General features: G+C 39.9%; 1 protein-coding gene across 9 annotated transcripts in view; it reads left to right on the top strand.

Annotated features, from left to right (window-relative positions):
* Positions 1-15,929, top strand: part of EPB41L4B (erythrocyte membrane protein band 4.1 like 4B) — a 174,885-nt gene that overhangs the window by 72,565 nt on the left and 86,391 nt on the right. For all 9 annotated transcript variants that reach the window (XR_007157561.2, XM_048046016.2, XM_066992624.1 and 6 more), the window contains 11 exons: positions 1,738-1,782; positions 2,542-2,594; positions 8,201-8,321; positions 8,921-9,008; positions 10,056-10,144; positions 10,468-10,537; positions 10,710-10,879; positions 10,976-11,085; positions 12,300-12,330; positions 13,081-13,114; positions 13,950-14,017. Coding sequence is in view for 8 of the 9 variants with exons in the window: in XM_048046016.2 (XP_047901973.2) it covers positions 1,738-1,782; positions 2,542-2,594; positions 8,201-8,321; positions 8,921-9,008; positions 10,056-10,144; positions 10,468-10,537; positions 10,710-10,879; positions 10,976-11,085; positions 12,300-12,330; positions 13,081-13,114; positions 13,950-14,017 (879 nt within the window). In the remaining variant the exon portion in view is untranslated. The remainder of the gene's footprint in view (positions 1-1,737; positions 1,783-2,541; positions 2,595-8,200; positions 8,322-8,920; positions 9,009-10,055; positions 10,145-10,467; positions 10,538-10,709; positions 10,880-10,975; positions 11,086-12,299; positions 12,331-13,080; positions 13,115-13,949; positions 14,018-15,929) is intronic.

Below are 15,929 nucleotides of genomic sequence, written 5' to 3'. Positions count from 1 at the left end.
AATTTTGAATGTTGCTGTTTTTCTTTTTTTCTTTTTTTTTTTTTTTTTTTTAAGAATCTTTATGCTGGCAGGGTCATATTTTCCACGTAACATGTTGAGTAAAAAGTAAAGATTAACAACTATGTAGTCAGAATTATTCCAACATTAACCATGAAATGGCCTAATTGGGGGTGGGGGTAGTTGTCAAGAGGTTCCCTGCACAGATGTTTTTAGTAGGATATCCAGTTCCTATTGAAGCTGTAAACACTGCATTCTCATAATTATCACAGTAATGTGGAAGTGGTGAAACCCTTCGCCCCACTCTGTCCTTTACTGATTTAAAAACAACTGAAATCCAGCACATTTTGGACGCTATCTGCTGTCACTTTTATGGGACCTGGTTAAGTTAGTTAAGATAGAAAAACAACAGAGGAATGTGTCTGTACATGCGTGTCGTGGAGAATTTTTAAGGTATGCTGCCTTGGAATACCAACAGGTGAGATGCAGATGCCTGTCCATCTGCATGCAGAAAAGGAGCAAAGCCATCGCAACCAGAGCAGAGCTGCAGTGCTGCGCAGGCGAGGTGGCACTGATGAGAAACACTGCTCGGATTTTTCTTGCAAAATTGGATGAGTTCATGGGATTGCAAATCATCAGGGAGAAACAATAGGAACAGGAAATATACTTGTCTGTCATTAATCTACGTGTGCAAATACCCAGGTTTGGCAAGTCAGGTATTAGCCAAGTACATGAATCAGAAATGTGACACAGAGCTAATGTGGATAAATCTCATTCTGCTTTAGTGTATCACAAGAAATCTTTTTAATCTTCCTTTTTAGTTCTGTTCTGCTGTCTGATTCCAACTATTCATTCTTCACTGCGTTCACAGCACGTCCTCAGTGATGCAAAGCACTTTGTCTTTCTAGCATCCTATGTAAAGATAGGAGAGGTTTGCCTTTACTTGGTTGACAGCAGCGCTTCATGCCTTCTTGTCTTGCTACACTCATCATTGCAAGCCTCACCCTCAGTGTGCAGAGCAGTGCAGAGCCTGCTTGTGCCATCCTGTCCTGTACAGAGTTCTCGTGTGGCCTCGGGCACTTCTGCATGCCTCAAACCTCAGCTCTGAGTGGCTGTGAAACATGAAGCATGGCTAGAGCTGGAGATTAACAGGAGCTTAAAATACTACAGTTTGCAGGCTGTAAATACCTACTTGGCCTTCTAAATAAATGTGTGGGCTCCATGGAATTCAGGTTTCTGTTATTCAGAGCTCTTCTGCCATTTAAAGTGAACATTTGGTCTGAACTTTTCCTTTAGCCCAGCTTTGATTTCTTCCATGTTCTGTATTTCTGTTTGAGGAGGTAGCCCCAAAAGTCTTCATGCCTTTATCTGTGTTTTGCGTCTAAATCCCGTAGTTTAGTTCTTGCCTGAAACAGTTCAGGAAAACATCGGATTGCCAGTGACTTTTAGGTTGCTCCTTTGTGTGCCTGGAGTGGAGCACAGTGTTTGTGACCTGGAGGTGGATGATGTACTGGGCATAAGCAGTAGGTGAATAACAGTCCCTTCTTCAAGTGTAGCGAAAGTTCAAGGAACTTTGAAGGTGGCAAGGTATATCTGAATGATCCCAAAGGCCCTTTTGTTTAAGAGGAAAGTAATGAAAATGTTGTGACTACTTAATGAGTTGGGGTATTTTTCCGACCTTTGGGGCTTGAAAGGTGACACTATTATATAGTTTTGACTTTATGAATTTTTATTTGTCAGGTACCTGTTTGTATTACAGCTCCGACAAGACATTCTTTCAGGGAAGTAAGTACCTCTTTGCTCTTGCAGCTGTAATTTAAAGTATTTATAATAGTTAATCTCTTAGTGATATAAAATTTTACTTTGTGTGATCTTTTCCATTCTTTACGGTATTCATGCACAGATTATAAATGTGGTGTACAGTTCTATAAGCATTTCTTTCCTTTAGGATACAGAAGCATATGACTTTGTGTAAATAGGACTGAAAACTAAAATGCGTAAACACCTTTTGTGGATTGAGCAGATGATAGAAGTACATAAATAGGGCAAAGACTGTCCTGATTTTTATGACTTTAAAATGTAGCATAAGCTTGCCATATTTTTCAGTCTGACAAGTAAACTAGAAGAGGAAAAGATGATGAAGTGCATCACTCTTTGTACAAGTGAATGCTTCAGAAAATATTTTGTATGTTTATAGTCTCACCCTGGCCAATAAATTCGTATCTGATCTTTATTGTTTTTAATTAAAAATAATGAAAACCAACATGGTTGTCTCTATTACTCAAGCTTGTTTTATAGTAGACTATATCATGTGTTTGGCACTACTGAGACTGTACCAAATGAGAAAATAATCATATGCAAGTAAAAATTAATTTTAGATATTTTATATCATTAATAGCTTGTGGTTTAAGTGATCTTGTGGAAGTCGATGTGCCCCTTTCATCTGTCAGACTGCTTTTTAGCTGTTTGGCAAGAAGTCACTTAGGAAAAAAAATACATTGTTTTTATAGCTTGTTTTTTCTTCTCTTTTTTTTTTTTTTTAAGACTGAAATGCCCGTATGAAACTGCTGTTGAACTAGCAGCTCTGTGTCTCCAAGGTATGCAGTCTTTTGAAAGTGATTTGTCTTATTGTATTTAAAATGCTCACCCATTGGTTTCTTATCGCACTTTGTTACTAATGTCTTCTCATTGATCATATATTGACGCCATTCCTTTTGGGAGGAGAATTTCAGGGAGATGGCCTTTGTGCCTTCCCTCCACTCATAACTCCTAAACAACATGTGCCACACTGGCATATTTAACAAGGGGAAGGAGCCTCAAAGGCATGAGGAGACAAAGGTTTCATGGAAACCAGGGGCTGAGCAGAGAAGGGAAACCACAAATAGCTCCCTACTGAAGGAGAAGCCGTGGTGTGCGTGCACAGTGTTATCTGCAGAGCCTGAAGCTGGCCCAGCAGTACACGCTTTATGGTACACCAGCCCCTGCGGGTGTAGCCTTGAACATGGGCTTCCTGTAGCCTGGCCAGTGCTTGGGAGAGATCCTCTGCAGCGTGTGGAACAGGAGATGGTTGTAGCACAAGGGAGGGAAAGGCAGGTACTGGGGAGGAGAGAAGTACATGGAAGGATGAGAACTAAGGTTCATTTGAGGTGGTTTATTCTGCAGATAGGGAGGAAACTTGTGTAATGAAGCTTCAAGTTCATTTTTTCTAAAATAAAGTGTCATGATCTGGATCATTCTACGCTTAGCAGCAGCAAAAAGATTGAAGTGAAAAATACTGTTCTTGTTCTGCTGGTGGCTGGCAGTGACACATGGAGTCATGCAACTAAGAGGCAGAGTCTCTTAGTGTAACAGAGCAATGAAGATAACTCAGTGATTCTAGATGGGCTTGACAGTTAAAACTGGGAATTCATTTCCAAACAGCAACAGGTATAAATCTTGAGGCAGAAGGTTATGTCTTGCTTTCCATTTGCACCTGTCTGGGACAGCTCTGATAGCTAGGTGTGCAAAGAACTGCCGCAGGCAAACTCCATTTGTGGTTTTAAGGTGGAGAAAATCTGGAGCCCGTATTTGATTCATTGCTTCCATTTTCACAGATAAAAACAACGGTAACCTCACCCCTGGTCTAAGCAAGAACTACCAAGCAAAGAATGATAGGTTGATGCCTCAACATTTTGGATAGTAATTAACACCTGTGATTACTAAGTAAATGTAATACAATAGCTATCCATCATCCACTTGTGGAACATAGGTATTTATAATATCTCCAATTAGGTGTCAGAACTAAGACTTCTTGACACTGTATGTGGGAACATGTCTAAGTTGTGGTTTTGTGGTATTTTTATATTTTTCTGCGATCTATTTTTGTTTTCCACTATTTTGACATAATTGCAATAAATTTCTCCAAAATTCTGCTACCTACTACAACTGATATATTATCTCTGCTGGCTTATGCTGTAATTAGCATTTTTCTATAACATTTATTACATTTTTATTGATAGTGGAATCTTTTAATTCAGCAGAAGAATCTAAAGAAATGTCAAGCGATTATTCCCTCCCCAGTAGGTTACCTTTATCCTAAACAATCCAATCTTTCTGCTTAGTTCGGCTTTCCTCAAGGTAAGGAAGAAGCTAAAAGGCTATTTAGGAATAGGTACTCTAGAACCTCTGAAAAAGAGGTCCTATTTATAGGACATCTGTAAATTTCATTAAGTTTTCTTTATCAAGGAAATTGTTATGCTACGTTAATTCTTTCTTTGTTTCAAACAACAGTTTCGCAGGCTGGCATTTTGTATGAATCCTCTTTCAAACATAAATCATTGCTTTGTTGCCAGCCCTGTGAAGGAATTCTCTGGAAGATGACATTGATTTGCAGTATGGCATAACTTGTAAAGCAGATATGTAATCACATGCTTTAATTAGGGGTTATCCACATAAAGGTTATAAACAAAAATACTCGAGTTATCACTGGTAGAATAAGTTTTTAACTACCTCATTAGTCTTGTATGGGTTTTGTATTTAATCACGTATGCTTTTGAAAGTAGTAATTAAACTCAAAAGGAAAAACTTTTTCTCAGATTTCCAGCTTTCAATTTAGAATTGAAAGACCATCATCAGATCTCTTCATATAAATACTGTAAACTTTTTTCCCTCTGTATAAACGAATCAACAGTGTATTTACTATGAACATGTTTTTGCACTTTTCAGAAAATTCTAGAAAACTTCTTTTTAAAAGTTGCCTCCAGGTCATGCAGTTATTTATTTAAGAACACGGATAATGAATATAAACATGCTACATAACCCCCACCCCCCCAATAAAGAGAAGAAAAGAGGATGGGGCATGCCAAAGTATGACGTTTCTGTCATAAAACAGATGACACCAAGTTAGGTGCGTGTGTCGATCTGCTCGAGGGCAGGAAGGCTCTGCAGGAGGATCTGGATAGGCTGGAGCGATGGGCTGAGGCCAACTGCATGAAGTTCAACAAGGCCAAGTGCCGGGTCCTGCACCTGGGGCGCAACAACCCCAAGCAGCGCTACAGGCTGGGAGATGAGTGGCTGGAAAGCTGCCTGGCAGAGAAGGACCTGGGAGTACTGGTTGATAGTCGGCTGAATATGAGCCAGCAGTGTGCCCAGGTGGCCAAGAAGGCCAACGGCATCCTGGCTTGTATAAGAAGCAGTGTGGCCAGCAGGGCTAGGGAAGTGATTGTGCCCCTGTACTCGGCTCTGGTGAGGCCGCACCTCGAGTACTGTGTTCAGTTTTGGGCCCCTCCCTACAGAAAGGACATGGACGTGGTCGAGCGAGTCCAGAGAAGGGCGACCAAGCTTGTGAGGGGTCTGGAGAACAAGTCTTACGAGGAGCGGCTGAGGGAGCTGGGCTTGTTCAGCCTGGAGAAGAGGAGGCTCAGGGGCGACCTTATCGCTCTCTACAGTTACCTTAAAGGAGGCTGTAGAGAGGTGGGGGTTGGTCTGTTCTCCCACGTGCCTGGTGACAGGACGAGGGGGAATGGGCGAAAGTTGCGACAGGGGAGTTTTAGGTTGGATGTTAGGAAGTACTTCTTTACCGAAAGGGTTATTAAGCATTGGAACGGGCTGCCCAGGGAGGTGGTGGAGTCACCATCCCTGGAGGTCTTTAAGAGACGTTTAGATGTAGAGCTTAGCGATATGGTTTAGTGGAAGACTTGTTAGTGTTAGGTCAGAGGTTGGACTTGGTGATCTTGGAGGTCTCTTCCAACCTAGATGATTCTGTGATTCTGTGAAAACCCCAAAGAGACGGGTCCTCTGCTCTGCCTATGTTTTGAAAAATAGTGGTGCTCCTGAGCCAGATGTTGGAGAATCCACCACACCTTTGGGGAGATTATTCCAATGATTCATTGTTCTCACAGTAAAATATTTTTACTCTTGTGTCCAGTCAGGACATCCCCTGGTGCAACTCATACCCATTGCCTCTTGTCTTTTCCATTGTCTCCTGGTAAAAAGGGAGCCTGTTGTCTTTGTTTGCTACCCTTTAAGTGCTGGAACATAGTGATGGTCTCTCCCCTGAGCTTCCTTTTCTGCCGGCTGAACAAACCCACCCAGTTCCCCCAGTCTTTCCTCATATGGCAGGCTTTCCAGTCCTCTGATCGTCCTAGTGGTGGTTCTCTGGGCGTCCTCCAGCCTGTCCACACCTCTTTTGAATAGGATAGCGGGGACCAAAACTGAACGCAGTATTCCAGGTGTGGCCTGACAAGTGCAGAGTGGGATAATTAAGAGTGGGACGTCACTATCTCTGCTGGTGATGCCCTTGCTGATGCAACCCAGAGTCTTGTTGGCTTTCCTGGCTGGGGCAGAACACTGTTCACCCATACTGAGCTTAGTATCCACCACGACCCCAAGGTCCCTTTCCACACAGCTGCTGCCTAGCTACACGGGCTCTTACTAGCTATTGCTCTCAAGACCATTTCTTAGAACTCTACAGATCAGAAGGATGATAATTTATGTGCCAGAAAATGAGTAAATAGTCAGTGCAGCTATTGAGAAACAAGGCTGTTTTTTTTTTCTTGTTATATGAAATAGTAACACCTTTGCTTCCTTGCTTCTGCCTTAGCATCTCTCCTGGCATATTTTGTCCTACGTGAACTTTTGAACAGTGGTTGTCATCTTTACATGTCCTCCTTATGGCATAGTCAGCTTTCATTCTCCGCCTTCTCTCAGTTAAATGGTAGAGAAATCTCCCATGTTTTTCCTAGATGGTTGTCAACACATCAGACTTAGTTTCTTACTCTTTTTTTTTTTTTTCCTCTGAAGTCCTTCTTACTGATGTGTTTGTAGCTCCCCTCTTACGTACTGGAGATTGGACTGCCAGTAATTCTTCGCACCATCTGTGTTAAATAGGCTTCCAACTTAGATAACGCAGCAGCAAAGCTGAGATATCTGTTGAAGATGTATAGATAAGAATACTGTAACTAACCATGGAAGAATACTGGTGAAAAGGAAAGGGGAAAAAATGTGTTACAAACGAAGATCAGTGAACTCTGTTTAATATCCTCAGGAATGCCAAATGTCAAAACCAGGACAAAAATGTTTGAGCATAGCTCGAGTACTCAAACACCTAGTATGTTCTTGGTTAACAGATCACATTTTAAATGTAAATTCGTATGTTTTTAATGTATCCTGCTAGGTATTTTTGAAACTTAAGAAACTTTACTTCCTTTAAATATTTCAAAATCCAGAAAAGTGGTTGAATTAATGATTTATGAATCTTGGTTAGAAGTTTTTGCAAATGTTGTGTAAAACTGCCCTGGAGCACTAAAACTGTTTTCTTCAAGGGCTTTCATTTCCCTCTATATTTTCCTAAAGAGACGCTAACTTAAAAAGCACTGGTTTGGAATCACAGCAAATGGTGATGTGGTATTGCTGAAGAGTGTATTTGCCACTGATGTTTGTGTCTCAGACCTGACGCAGTGACGTTACAGTGTCTGTGAGGCTGAGAGGTTCCCGGAGCAAGGCATGTCTCAGGCACGAGACAGCTAAGGGCACAAGTCATTGAGACGCTTAACACTTGCATCTCCTGCTGAGCTCAGCAGAGCTTGCAAGTGTTCTGCTCCTAGAAGAAAATATAGCAGGCCCTACCTAAGTCAGTAGAAAGTGATACCTCAATTATGGAGATGCTTCAGCATTGCTTTCCTTAAAAATTGCTTAATGAATATTACATCACCATCGTGGGTTAAAACAAACAAACCTTATCACTAGTTTCTTGAGACTGGCTATTGTCTTTGTGTTTGGATGGCTACACTAATGTAACAAAGCAAGCAGCAGAATGGGGAATGTTTGGAATGAGAGGTATGATGTCATTGGAGCGATAGGAAATTTCAAAGTAACCTTTTCTGAAACAGTAGTGCATTGATTTTTTTTCTTTTAATAGAAACTTTATTTCTTTTAAACACTTCAAAACCCAGAGAAGTGGCTGCAGTTCTTAAATGTTAGAATTGCTTACCACAATCTTAAACTGCTCTTGTAAATGAGTTTATTTCATTTTGCTGTAAGAAGTGTTTTGAGATTGTGGTAGTTTTTTTGAATGTTTTTAATTTAAAATATCAGCAAAAATGTATTCTTCTACAACATACTTAAACAGATGAACTATAACTATCTATGTGGAGATTATGGAATTCAATATTTGTAGTCATCCTGGTTTTTTTGTTTTTTTAACTTTCCAACTGATTAATTACAGCTGAGCTGGGAGAGTGTGAACACCCAGAGCACACACCAGAACTAGTGTCTGAATTCAGGTTTGCACCAAACCAGACTGAAGCAATGGAATTTGACATTTTCCAGAAATGGAAAGAGTGCAGGTAGGGTACCTGTGTGGGAGTGGTGTCTAGCAACAGAATGTTTTCTTTTGTTCCAAAGTCAACTATGTCTACAAGTGTCCCTTTAACAAACATAAAACAGCAATTACCTGAGTTGAGAAGTATACTAGACAGAAACCTCCTCCCCAGAAATAACTAGTTTTAGTTTGGGGAAGGTTGGTGGGGTGAGGGTTTTTGTTTATCTTTTCTTTAGGTCATTTTGTAACAGTTCAAGCAGTCTTTTTTTTTTTTTTTTTTTTTTTTTTGCTGGAAGCAATCCTTTCTCTTTCATGCATGCACATAGAGTTTTGCGTTCAGGATAGTAGCAAAAACTTTTTCTGTGTTTTTGTGAATGCGGTACATTCCAGTGATCCTGCCTTACCTGAGCTGTCATCCTTATTGGCAATTTTAGACCTTTTTCAGTTTTTGTCACTCTGATCTATTTTCACTTGGAGAGAAGAAAGTAAAAGCATAAGATATGCTTGAAATCCCTTTAGTGTCATTAAGACTGAGGGCCCAAAGAAAAGGAGCAGGGAAACAAATTTTAAAATTTCTAAAACAGACAAAAACTTTGTGTTTTAAACTAATTTTTATGTTCTTAGGGGAAAGAGCCCAGCGCAGGCTGAATTGTGCTACTTGAACAAAGCAAAATGGCTAGAAATGTATGGTGTAGATATGCATGTAGTTAAGGTAAGAACCATGTTGTATTTTATTTTACCAAGATGGGGCCAGAAAATTGAATGGAGATGCAGTTGGCAATCCAGGCAAAATAGACTCAATTCAGGCAATGTCACTTAATTTAATATACTGTCAATTAACATAAAATTTTAATTACTGGTTTGGGTACCAAGGGAAAAAAATAAGATAATAAACACAGAAACTCAAACACTTTCCCTACCCATTCCCTAGACTCAGCTTCAGTCTAGCACTACTCTCCCCTCTTCCTAGCATCAACTCCTCTTGTTTTCCCTGCAGGTTACACTGAGCCCCTCCCAAGGCAGGCCATAATGTTGGGGTCATCTGCATAACAGTTTCTTTGTGCTGCTTATTACTTCTTTCTCACTTTCCTTTGCTGCGCTGTGCTTGTTACTGCTACGTGGGTGGCCCACAGGCTTATGTTCCCTCGAGGCCATCCTGCCCCAGGGGGGTTCTCCGTGGGCTGCAGTCCCTGGGGGCTGTCCCTTCCCCAGTGTGAGGTGCTTGTGGGCTGTGGTTCCTCAAGGTTAGACCTGCCCTGGTCTAACCACTTCCAGGCCGCAGTCCCTCAGTGGTGACCCTGCCATGATGTGAGGTGGCCGTGGGCCCTCAGATGTACCATAGGCCCTCCCATGTGGACAGGCTCTTCCCAGGAGTGCATAGCTAGTCATGTCCCTTTCCACATGCCTTTTCCCATGTTCCTCAAATTTTTCTTTTTATGCCAACTTCCCCAGGCAGCTACAGCTTGCTCTCAAACATGTGTGAGCTGTTTAAGAGCTCCTTGGGTGTTATGTTTGAGCTCCTTGGGTATCAAAGCTGTCTGAGGCACCACATGGCCTCCTCTCACAAAGTGTGCCCTGCAGCCGTCTGCTGCCAAAGCTCTCTGGTTTACACCCGATACAGTTGTGTATTCTTCTGCTCTGTAATGTTAAAAAATGCAAACTTAATTATAAAGTTTAAAACCTCTGAATTTTGATACACTATATAGAAGATTTACACTACTAATTGCGTATTGATTATTGATCCTGTGCTTGCTTGTAGGGAAGAGATGGTTGTGAATATGCTCTTGGACTGACGCCAACAGGCATATTGATCTTTGAAGGAGCAAATAAAATAGGCCTGTTCTTTTGGTAATCTGCTTTTGTTTTATATTCCTCTCTGTTAAAATGTTGGAATTCTTCTTTACATAATGGGGTCTTGACTATATTTTTAATGAAGATTGAATCTACAAGTTGAAAATAGATCGGAAGGTAAATTGGCCTGGTTAGAAGTACGACTAGCAAGTAATGTGAAATATTTGTTAAAATATAGTTGCATTTCCAGGGCTTCATAACAAAAGTATCGTATTCTGAGGTGTTCAGGATTGCAAATCCCTCATACAGTTTGGGGGATTGTCCTAGATTATAAAATGATATTCTTCCCTTAATTTTCTGTTTGCTTCCTGTGTGTTTAGGCCTAAAATCACAAAAATGGACTTTAAAAAGAGCAAACTAACACTTGTGGTTGTAGAAGATGATGAACAGGTAAATTTCTTCACTTTCTTTGGCCTGATCCAACAACGTGCAGAGAGTGCTTGGACTGATAAGAACACAAGGGAGACTCAGCACACTGTTGGACCAGGCTGCATTTCTCTTACCACAAGCAGTAACTAATATCATGCATGCCAACTTCCAAAGCTTTTGTTTCTGCATTTAGGGCAGAGAGCAAGAGCACACATTTGTTTTCCGGTTAGACAGTGCCAAAACGTGCAAACATTTGTGGAAGTGTGCAGTGGAGCACCATGCTTTCTTCAGACTACGAGCCCCAGCAAATAGTAAATCTAGTAGATCTGACTTCATAAGGCTGGGATCACGCTTCAGATTCAGGTATTTAGTGAAGTAACAACAAGATACTTGTTTTACAGAGGAGCAGGTACGGCATCCAGCAAAAGACAGTAGTTAACTTTATGTTTGTATTTTAAGTGGGCGGACAGAGTATCAAGCCACACATGGGACAAGGTTACGCAGAACTAGCACGTTTGAAAGACGGCCCAGCAAGCGATATCCTTCTCGAAGGCATTCAACATTTAAAGGCAAGTGTAGATGTGTTTGCTGAACATGCAGGTGTCATGCAGGTGTTAACTCATGAGACAAATGTCATATTACAACCATAAAATCTGGATCACAATATAAACAGAAAAACACAATGTCAGACCACTTAAAAATCAGAACTGACATGTTTTTTCCTCCCAGATCAGAGTCTGTCATTCATATCTACTGTTTTTAATCTCTGACTATGCTTAATTCTTCTAGTCCCCCATCTTTGGAGAATGAGGTATCTGTGGTTCCTTTTGTTGCTCAGTAGAGGAGAGAGGAAAGGTTGCATCAAACTCAAATGAGGGAAAGCATGTAATGTGCTCTTTGGAAAAGTGTACTTGTCATCAAGGGTGGAGTGGTGTCTAAAAGCCTCACTGACTTGCTTATCTAGCCAGACAGTTTTAGGGTTATTGAGGAGTTTCACTGTGCAGTTGTTGCTGCTTTTCTGACTCTACATGATCTGTTCGGTTTTTTTTGGGGGGCGGTCCTTTGGGGACCCAGGAGTTGGACTCGATCCTTATGGATCCCTTCCAACTCGATTATTGTACAATTCTGTGATTCCAGACCCTGAACTTAACCACCTTTCACTGGGAGTTGAAACATGCTGAATTTGAACGCAATGACAAGAAATTGATTTCTCTTTATGGCTTTGTCATTTTTACATCATAACTTAAGATGAGATTTTTATTCCTCCTAGAAAAACCTAGGAAGGAGCACTGCAAGACATCCCTCTCTAAATTACTTTAGGCTGGAGGTATAGTTGCTGTTTGTAGCAGAGTGAGCAGATAGTCCCTTAGGATGTCTTTGGATTCCTATGCATTCCCAGAATATGAACCCAAGTTCCATGAAAAGTCCTTGTGGTATTATGGGGGCACTTTTACTTCTTCCTTCTCATGTACAAAGGCGAGGGGAAAGGACAGCAAGCACGAATGCTTTCTAGAGGCTGTAAGCCCCTCCTTTCCTCCTTAGTATGTCTCTATTTTACAGCCATACAAACTTACTGAATTTGCGAGATAGTGTTATTTGTTACATGAGAGTCAATTATATGGTACATGTGGATGGTTTCGTAACTGTTCTGGGTTCTGACAAATTCATGCAAATGTCTGTACGAGTATTCCCTTAAGCTGTAGTGTGACATCCCAATGACAATAGCTGTAAGATGACTGATGTTTCACATGCCTTACATTTTTTTGTTTGTTTGATTTTTAAGCAAACAATCCTGTGAAAGCAGCACAACTGTGGTAAGTGACTGTCCAAGTTCTCTTTACCTATCAATTGCTGTTGTCAGGCAAAAAGGATTCTAAACACCATTTCTACGTAAGGATTTATTGACACAAATTCTCTGGTGTAGGATGAATTGCTTGGGGATCTGTCATTATGCAGCACCAGACTCTCCTTGGGGACTGCCTCGGAGACTTTAAGCACTTCCATGTTTTTTAATTTTTTTTTTTCCTTTTGTGTTTGAGATCAGATTAAAGTAAAGCATATTTCCTTTCTGCTTATTACTGTTGTGCTAATTTATCTTGCATTACTTGTTCCTGTTTCGTGAATGTAAAATGAAGAATAGAGTTTTGCAGCATAATTGCGGTGGCTTATATCTTAGACAAACTACTGATGTCCTTAAGTGTATGGATTTTACTTAACTGTAATGCTTCCTTGAAGACTAGAACCCTGATGTATAGGAAACTGACCTGGAAGTTTTAATAAAAATTAGTAATTTGTTAGTGCAAGTAAACTGTTTTGGCTGCACAGTTGAGTTAAATACAAATAAGAATAATGCTTCTTCAGTTACTCAGAGTCCTTACTGTTATAACTGACTGATCTTAAACAGACCTAGTGAAATTCAGCCAGGAACAGATCTTCCATTGGACAGTTACAGAATCAGGCTTCTACTTTTTTTTTTTTTAGTACTAATCTAAAAGCCATTTGTTTTGTGTATCTTTGGGTTTTGTCAGTCTTGATTACATACGTTATTTTTTTCCCTTCCTTAGTGCTAAAAATACTCCTGAAGTTCATAATTACCAGGTAAGCATAACGATTTTGGAGGAGAATATTAACTTGTAGTTCTCTTATTCAGGGGTAAATATTTCTTCCATCTGTAATTAGGACAAGTGTTCTGCTCCCCTTTCCTTCCTCTGGGGTGAGTTCAGAAATAAGCGGCATCAAACTGGGGGGAGTTCAGGGGAAAGTGAAGTGGGCTGTTCTGCCTTGCGTCCCCTGTGTTCTTGGATGCTCTGCAAGCTGAATACACTCCACTGGCCACCCTCTTTCCCTTCCCTTTCTGTGAAATGACAGGTTAGAGCCTGTGGGACTGTGCATGTGATGGACCCCAAGAGACTGCTCTGTGAGCAACACTTTTGTGTAGAGCAGCATCTCACATCGGGGGAGCCTTCAGAAGTTCAGAGTTGCGATTATCTTCACCATAACAACACTTAAAGAGTTCATTGCTGGTCAATTGTTTGTGGGGTATTTTTGTTGGATATGAGAGAGAAACGCTGTCACCAAAGATTGGTGACCTTCTGAAGGCAGCTGCCATAATAACCTTTCTCACTCACCACCTTTGATTAAAGCTGACATTCTTCTGATTTGCTTTTTATGAGAAGCACTAGATGTGTCAGGTTATCTCTCAAACAGGAAAGCAATTTTCTCTGCGTTTGTCCATGAATGTGTCCTAATGAGCAAGCTCATCACTAAGAGGTTTCATGTATATGCCAAATGGCATGGGAGAAGGTCTGAAACAGTGGGGCTTCTAGAGTTCACAGGTAGCGTGTTCCTCATGGCTCCAGGAAAATAAAAAGTTGAAATTACTAAGGAGTTCTGATATGATTTCACTAACCAGGTTTAATGTTTTCCCTTGCAGCCACAGTATCATCCTAATATACATCCTGCTCAGCCACACTGGCATCCACACACCCCTGTGAATGTAAGGTAAGCAATCCTCACTTCATGGAAAAGATTATTACTTCTTGATTTATCTAAATCTGTTGGTATGAAGCTTTGGTGGGCATATCAGGTGATTTTCTGCACATGAAAGGCAAACAGAAGTTAGGTGATTGAGTGAACAGATTCTTGCATTACAGCACTTCTTACATCTTTTGCAAGAAATGTATACGGAAAAATAAAGTGTACATTGAATAATGTATCAGGCACTTTACAGATAACTAGTGGAATTACTTATAACATTCAGTTTTTGAGAATTATTTGACAAAAATATTCCTGTTTATGTTGTTGTGCTGTTTTGAATTAGTAACAAGAAAAATGAAGTGAAAATAAATTTTTGGAAGAAATTCAATCCAGTGAGTTTGGTGGAATGCACAGGTGGAGGCACACACCTGCTGGTGGATATGTGACTGTGCATGTATGTGTGATAAAAATCAGCTGCTATTTTATCCTAATAGAAAGAAACTTTATTAGGTTGTTCAGGTTTTTAGGCCAATTATTGTCTTGATTGAAAAAGCTTTAGTCTTCATTTCTATTCATTTTAATCTCTGTATGTTTACATCAGAATAGTTAGGCTTTGTTCTTAGTGTGAGTGACTCTGGAGGTAAAGCTGAGCTTAAAATGGATGAAAAGACAATTTGGTCTCAGTTTGAGAACGCAGGAAAGGGGCAAATATCTTATTAGAAGTACTGATTAGGCAGAGAAGCAGGTATACTCATTGTCATCTCAGAATTCCTAGTATAAAGCAGTAAATCAGATACTAAAATTGTTAGAAACAGAAGAATGTTTAAATCAGATAATTAACTTTGCCTGTACTTCATGTTCAAGGTTCTTCCTGGTTTTAAGGGTTACATGTCCATTTTTTGTCATTTAAAATTTCCAATTTCAAATTACCCATGATCATCTACTGATGGAGGTTAATGATTTTAAAGTCATTTGAGGTTTTGCTGAATTTTTTTCTAAAGATTTTTTTCTGTAAGACACACTTTAAAGCCAAATAGTTCACCCTGGAGCAGGGTGATATTGAAATAAGCACAATAACATATTGTGAAGTATATAGACAACCTCCCACTTCAGACCTTCAACTGCCTGGGCAAAGATTAAGGCCAGTGAAATATGAACAATAGCTCTTTTATATCTAGGCTTGTAAGTCTAAAAAACATACTTAAAAGCCGTCCTGCAAACTCAGTAGAAAAGGTGCTTTGAATTTTTGTTCCAGTCAGGTAAAAGTGTTTAAACATGTGGTGAAGGCAGAAGCTTTAAGTTATTTTAACTTGGAGTCAAAAGTAGTGGAGTTGCACATCTAACATCATGAATAGCTTGATGTGACAATACTTAATCTGACTGTGAATTTGAGATTAAACTACAGATACGTGAGTTTTTTTCTGCTGGTCCTGCAAATCTAGAATGGGCCGTGGGTTGAAATGAAGCTATTAACGTGCGATACCATGTCTACATATTTATATGTATTTATATATACAAGAATGTTTACAAATATTTTTACAAAATATTTGTTTAATAACTTGTGGAATTGTGTCTCAGTTTTCATAGTTTTAATAGTAAAATCCTTTCAGTGAAATGATTTGGTTGCAGTTAACAATATTGCATCTTGCAAGAAAATTCATTCCATTTAATAATTGTGATAATAGAACTTGAGAATACCTTAAAAACAGGTAAAATAAAAGCCTGGCTCTATTTCTGCTAGGTTTAAGAAAAAAAAAAAAAAACACCTAAGAAGTGCAACTTCAGTTTGGTAGTAAGAGAATCTTAAATATTGTGGTTTCCTACCTCCTGCTCAGAATAGTGGGTTTTTGTTTGTTTTTGTTTTTCAAAATGATCCAGGAGGGATTGTCGGATTGGTTGGGGTTAATATCTCTAAGTATTAATAACTAATGAACAA

This window comes from Anser cygnoides, chromosome 2, assembly GCF_040182565.1.
Source record: "Anser cygnoides isolate HZ-2024a breed goose chromosome 2, Taihu_goose_T2T_genome, whole genome shotgun sequence".
Classification (NCBI taxonomy): Eukaryota; Metazoa; Chordata; class Aves; order Anseriformes; family Anatidae; genus Anser; species Anser cygnoides.
The sequence above is the reverse complement of the archived record's forward strand: the minus strand, read 5'-3'. Positions and strand labels throughout refer to the sequence as shown.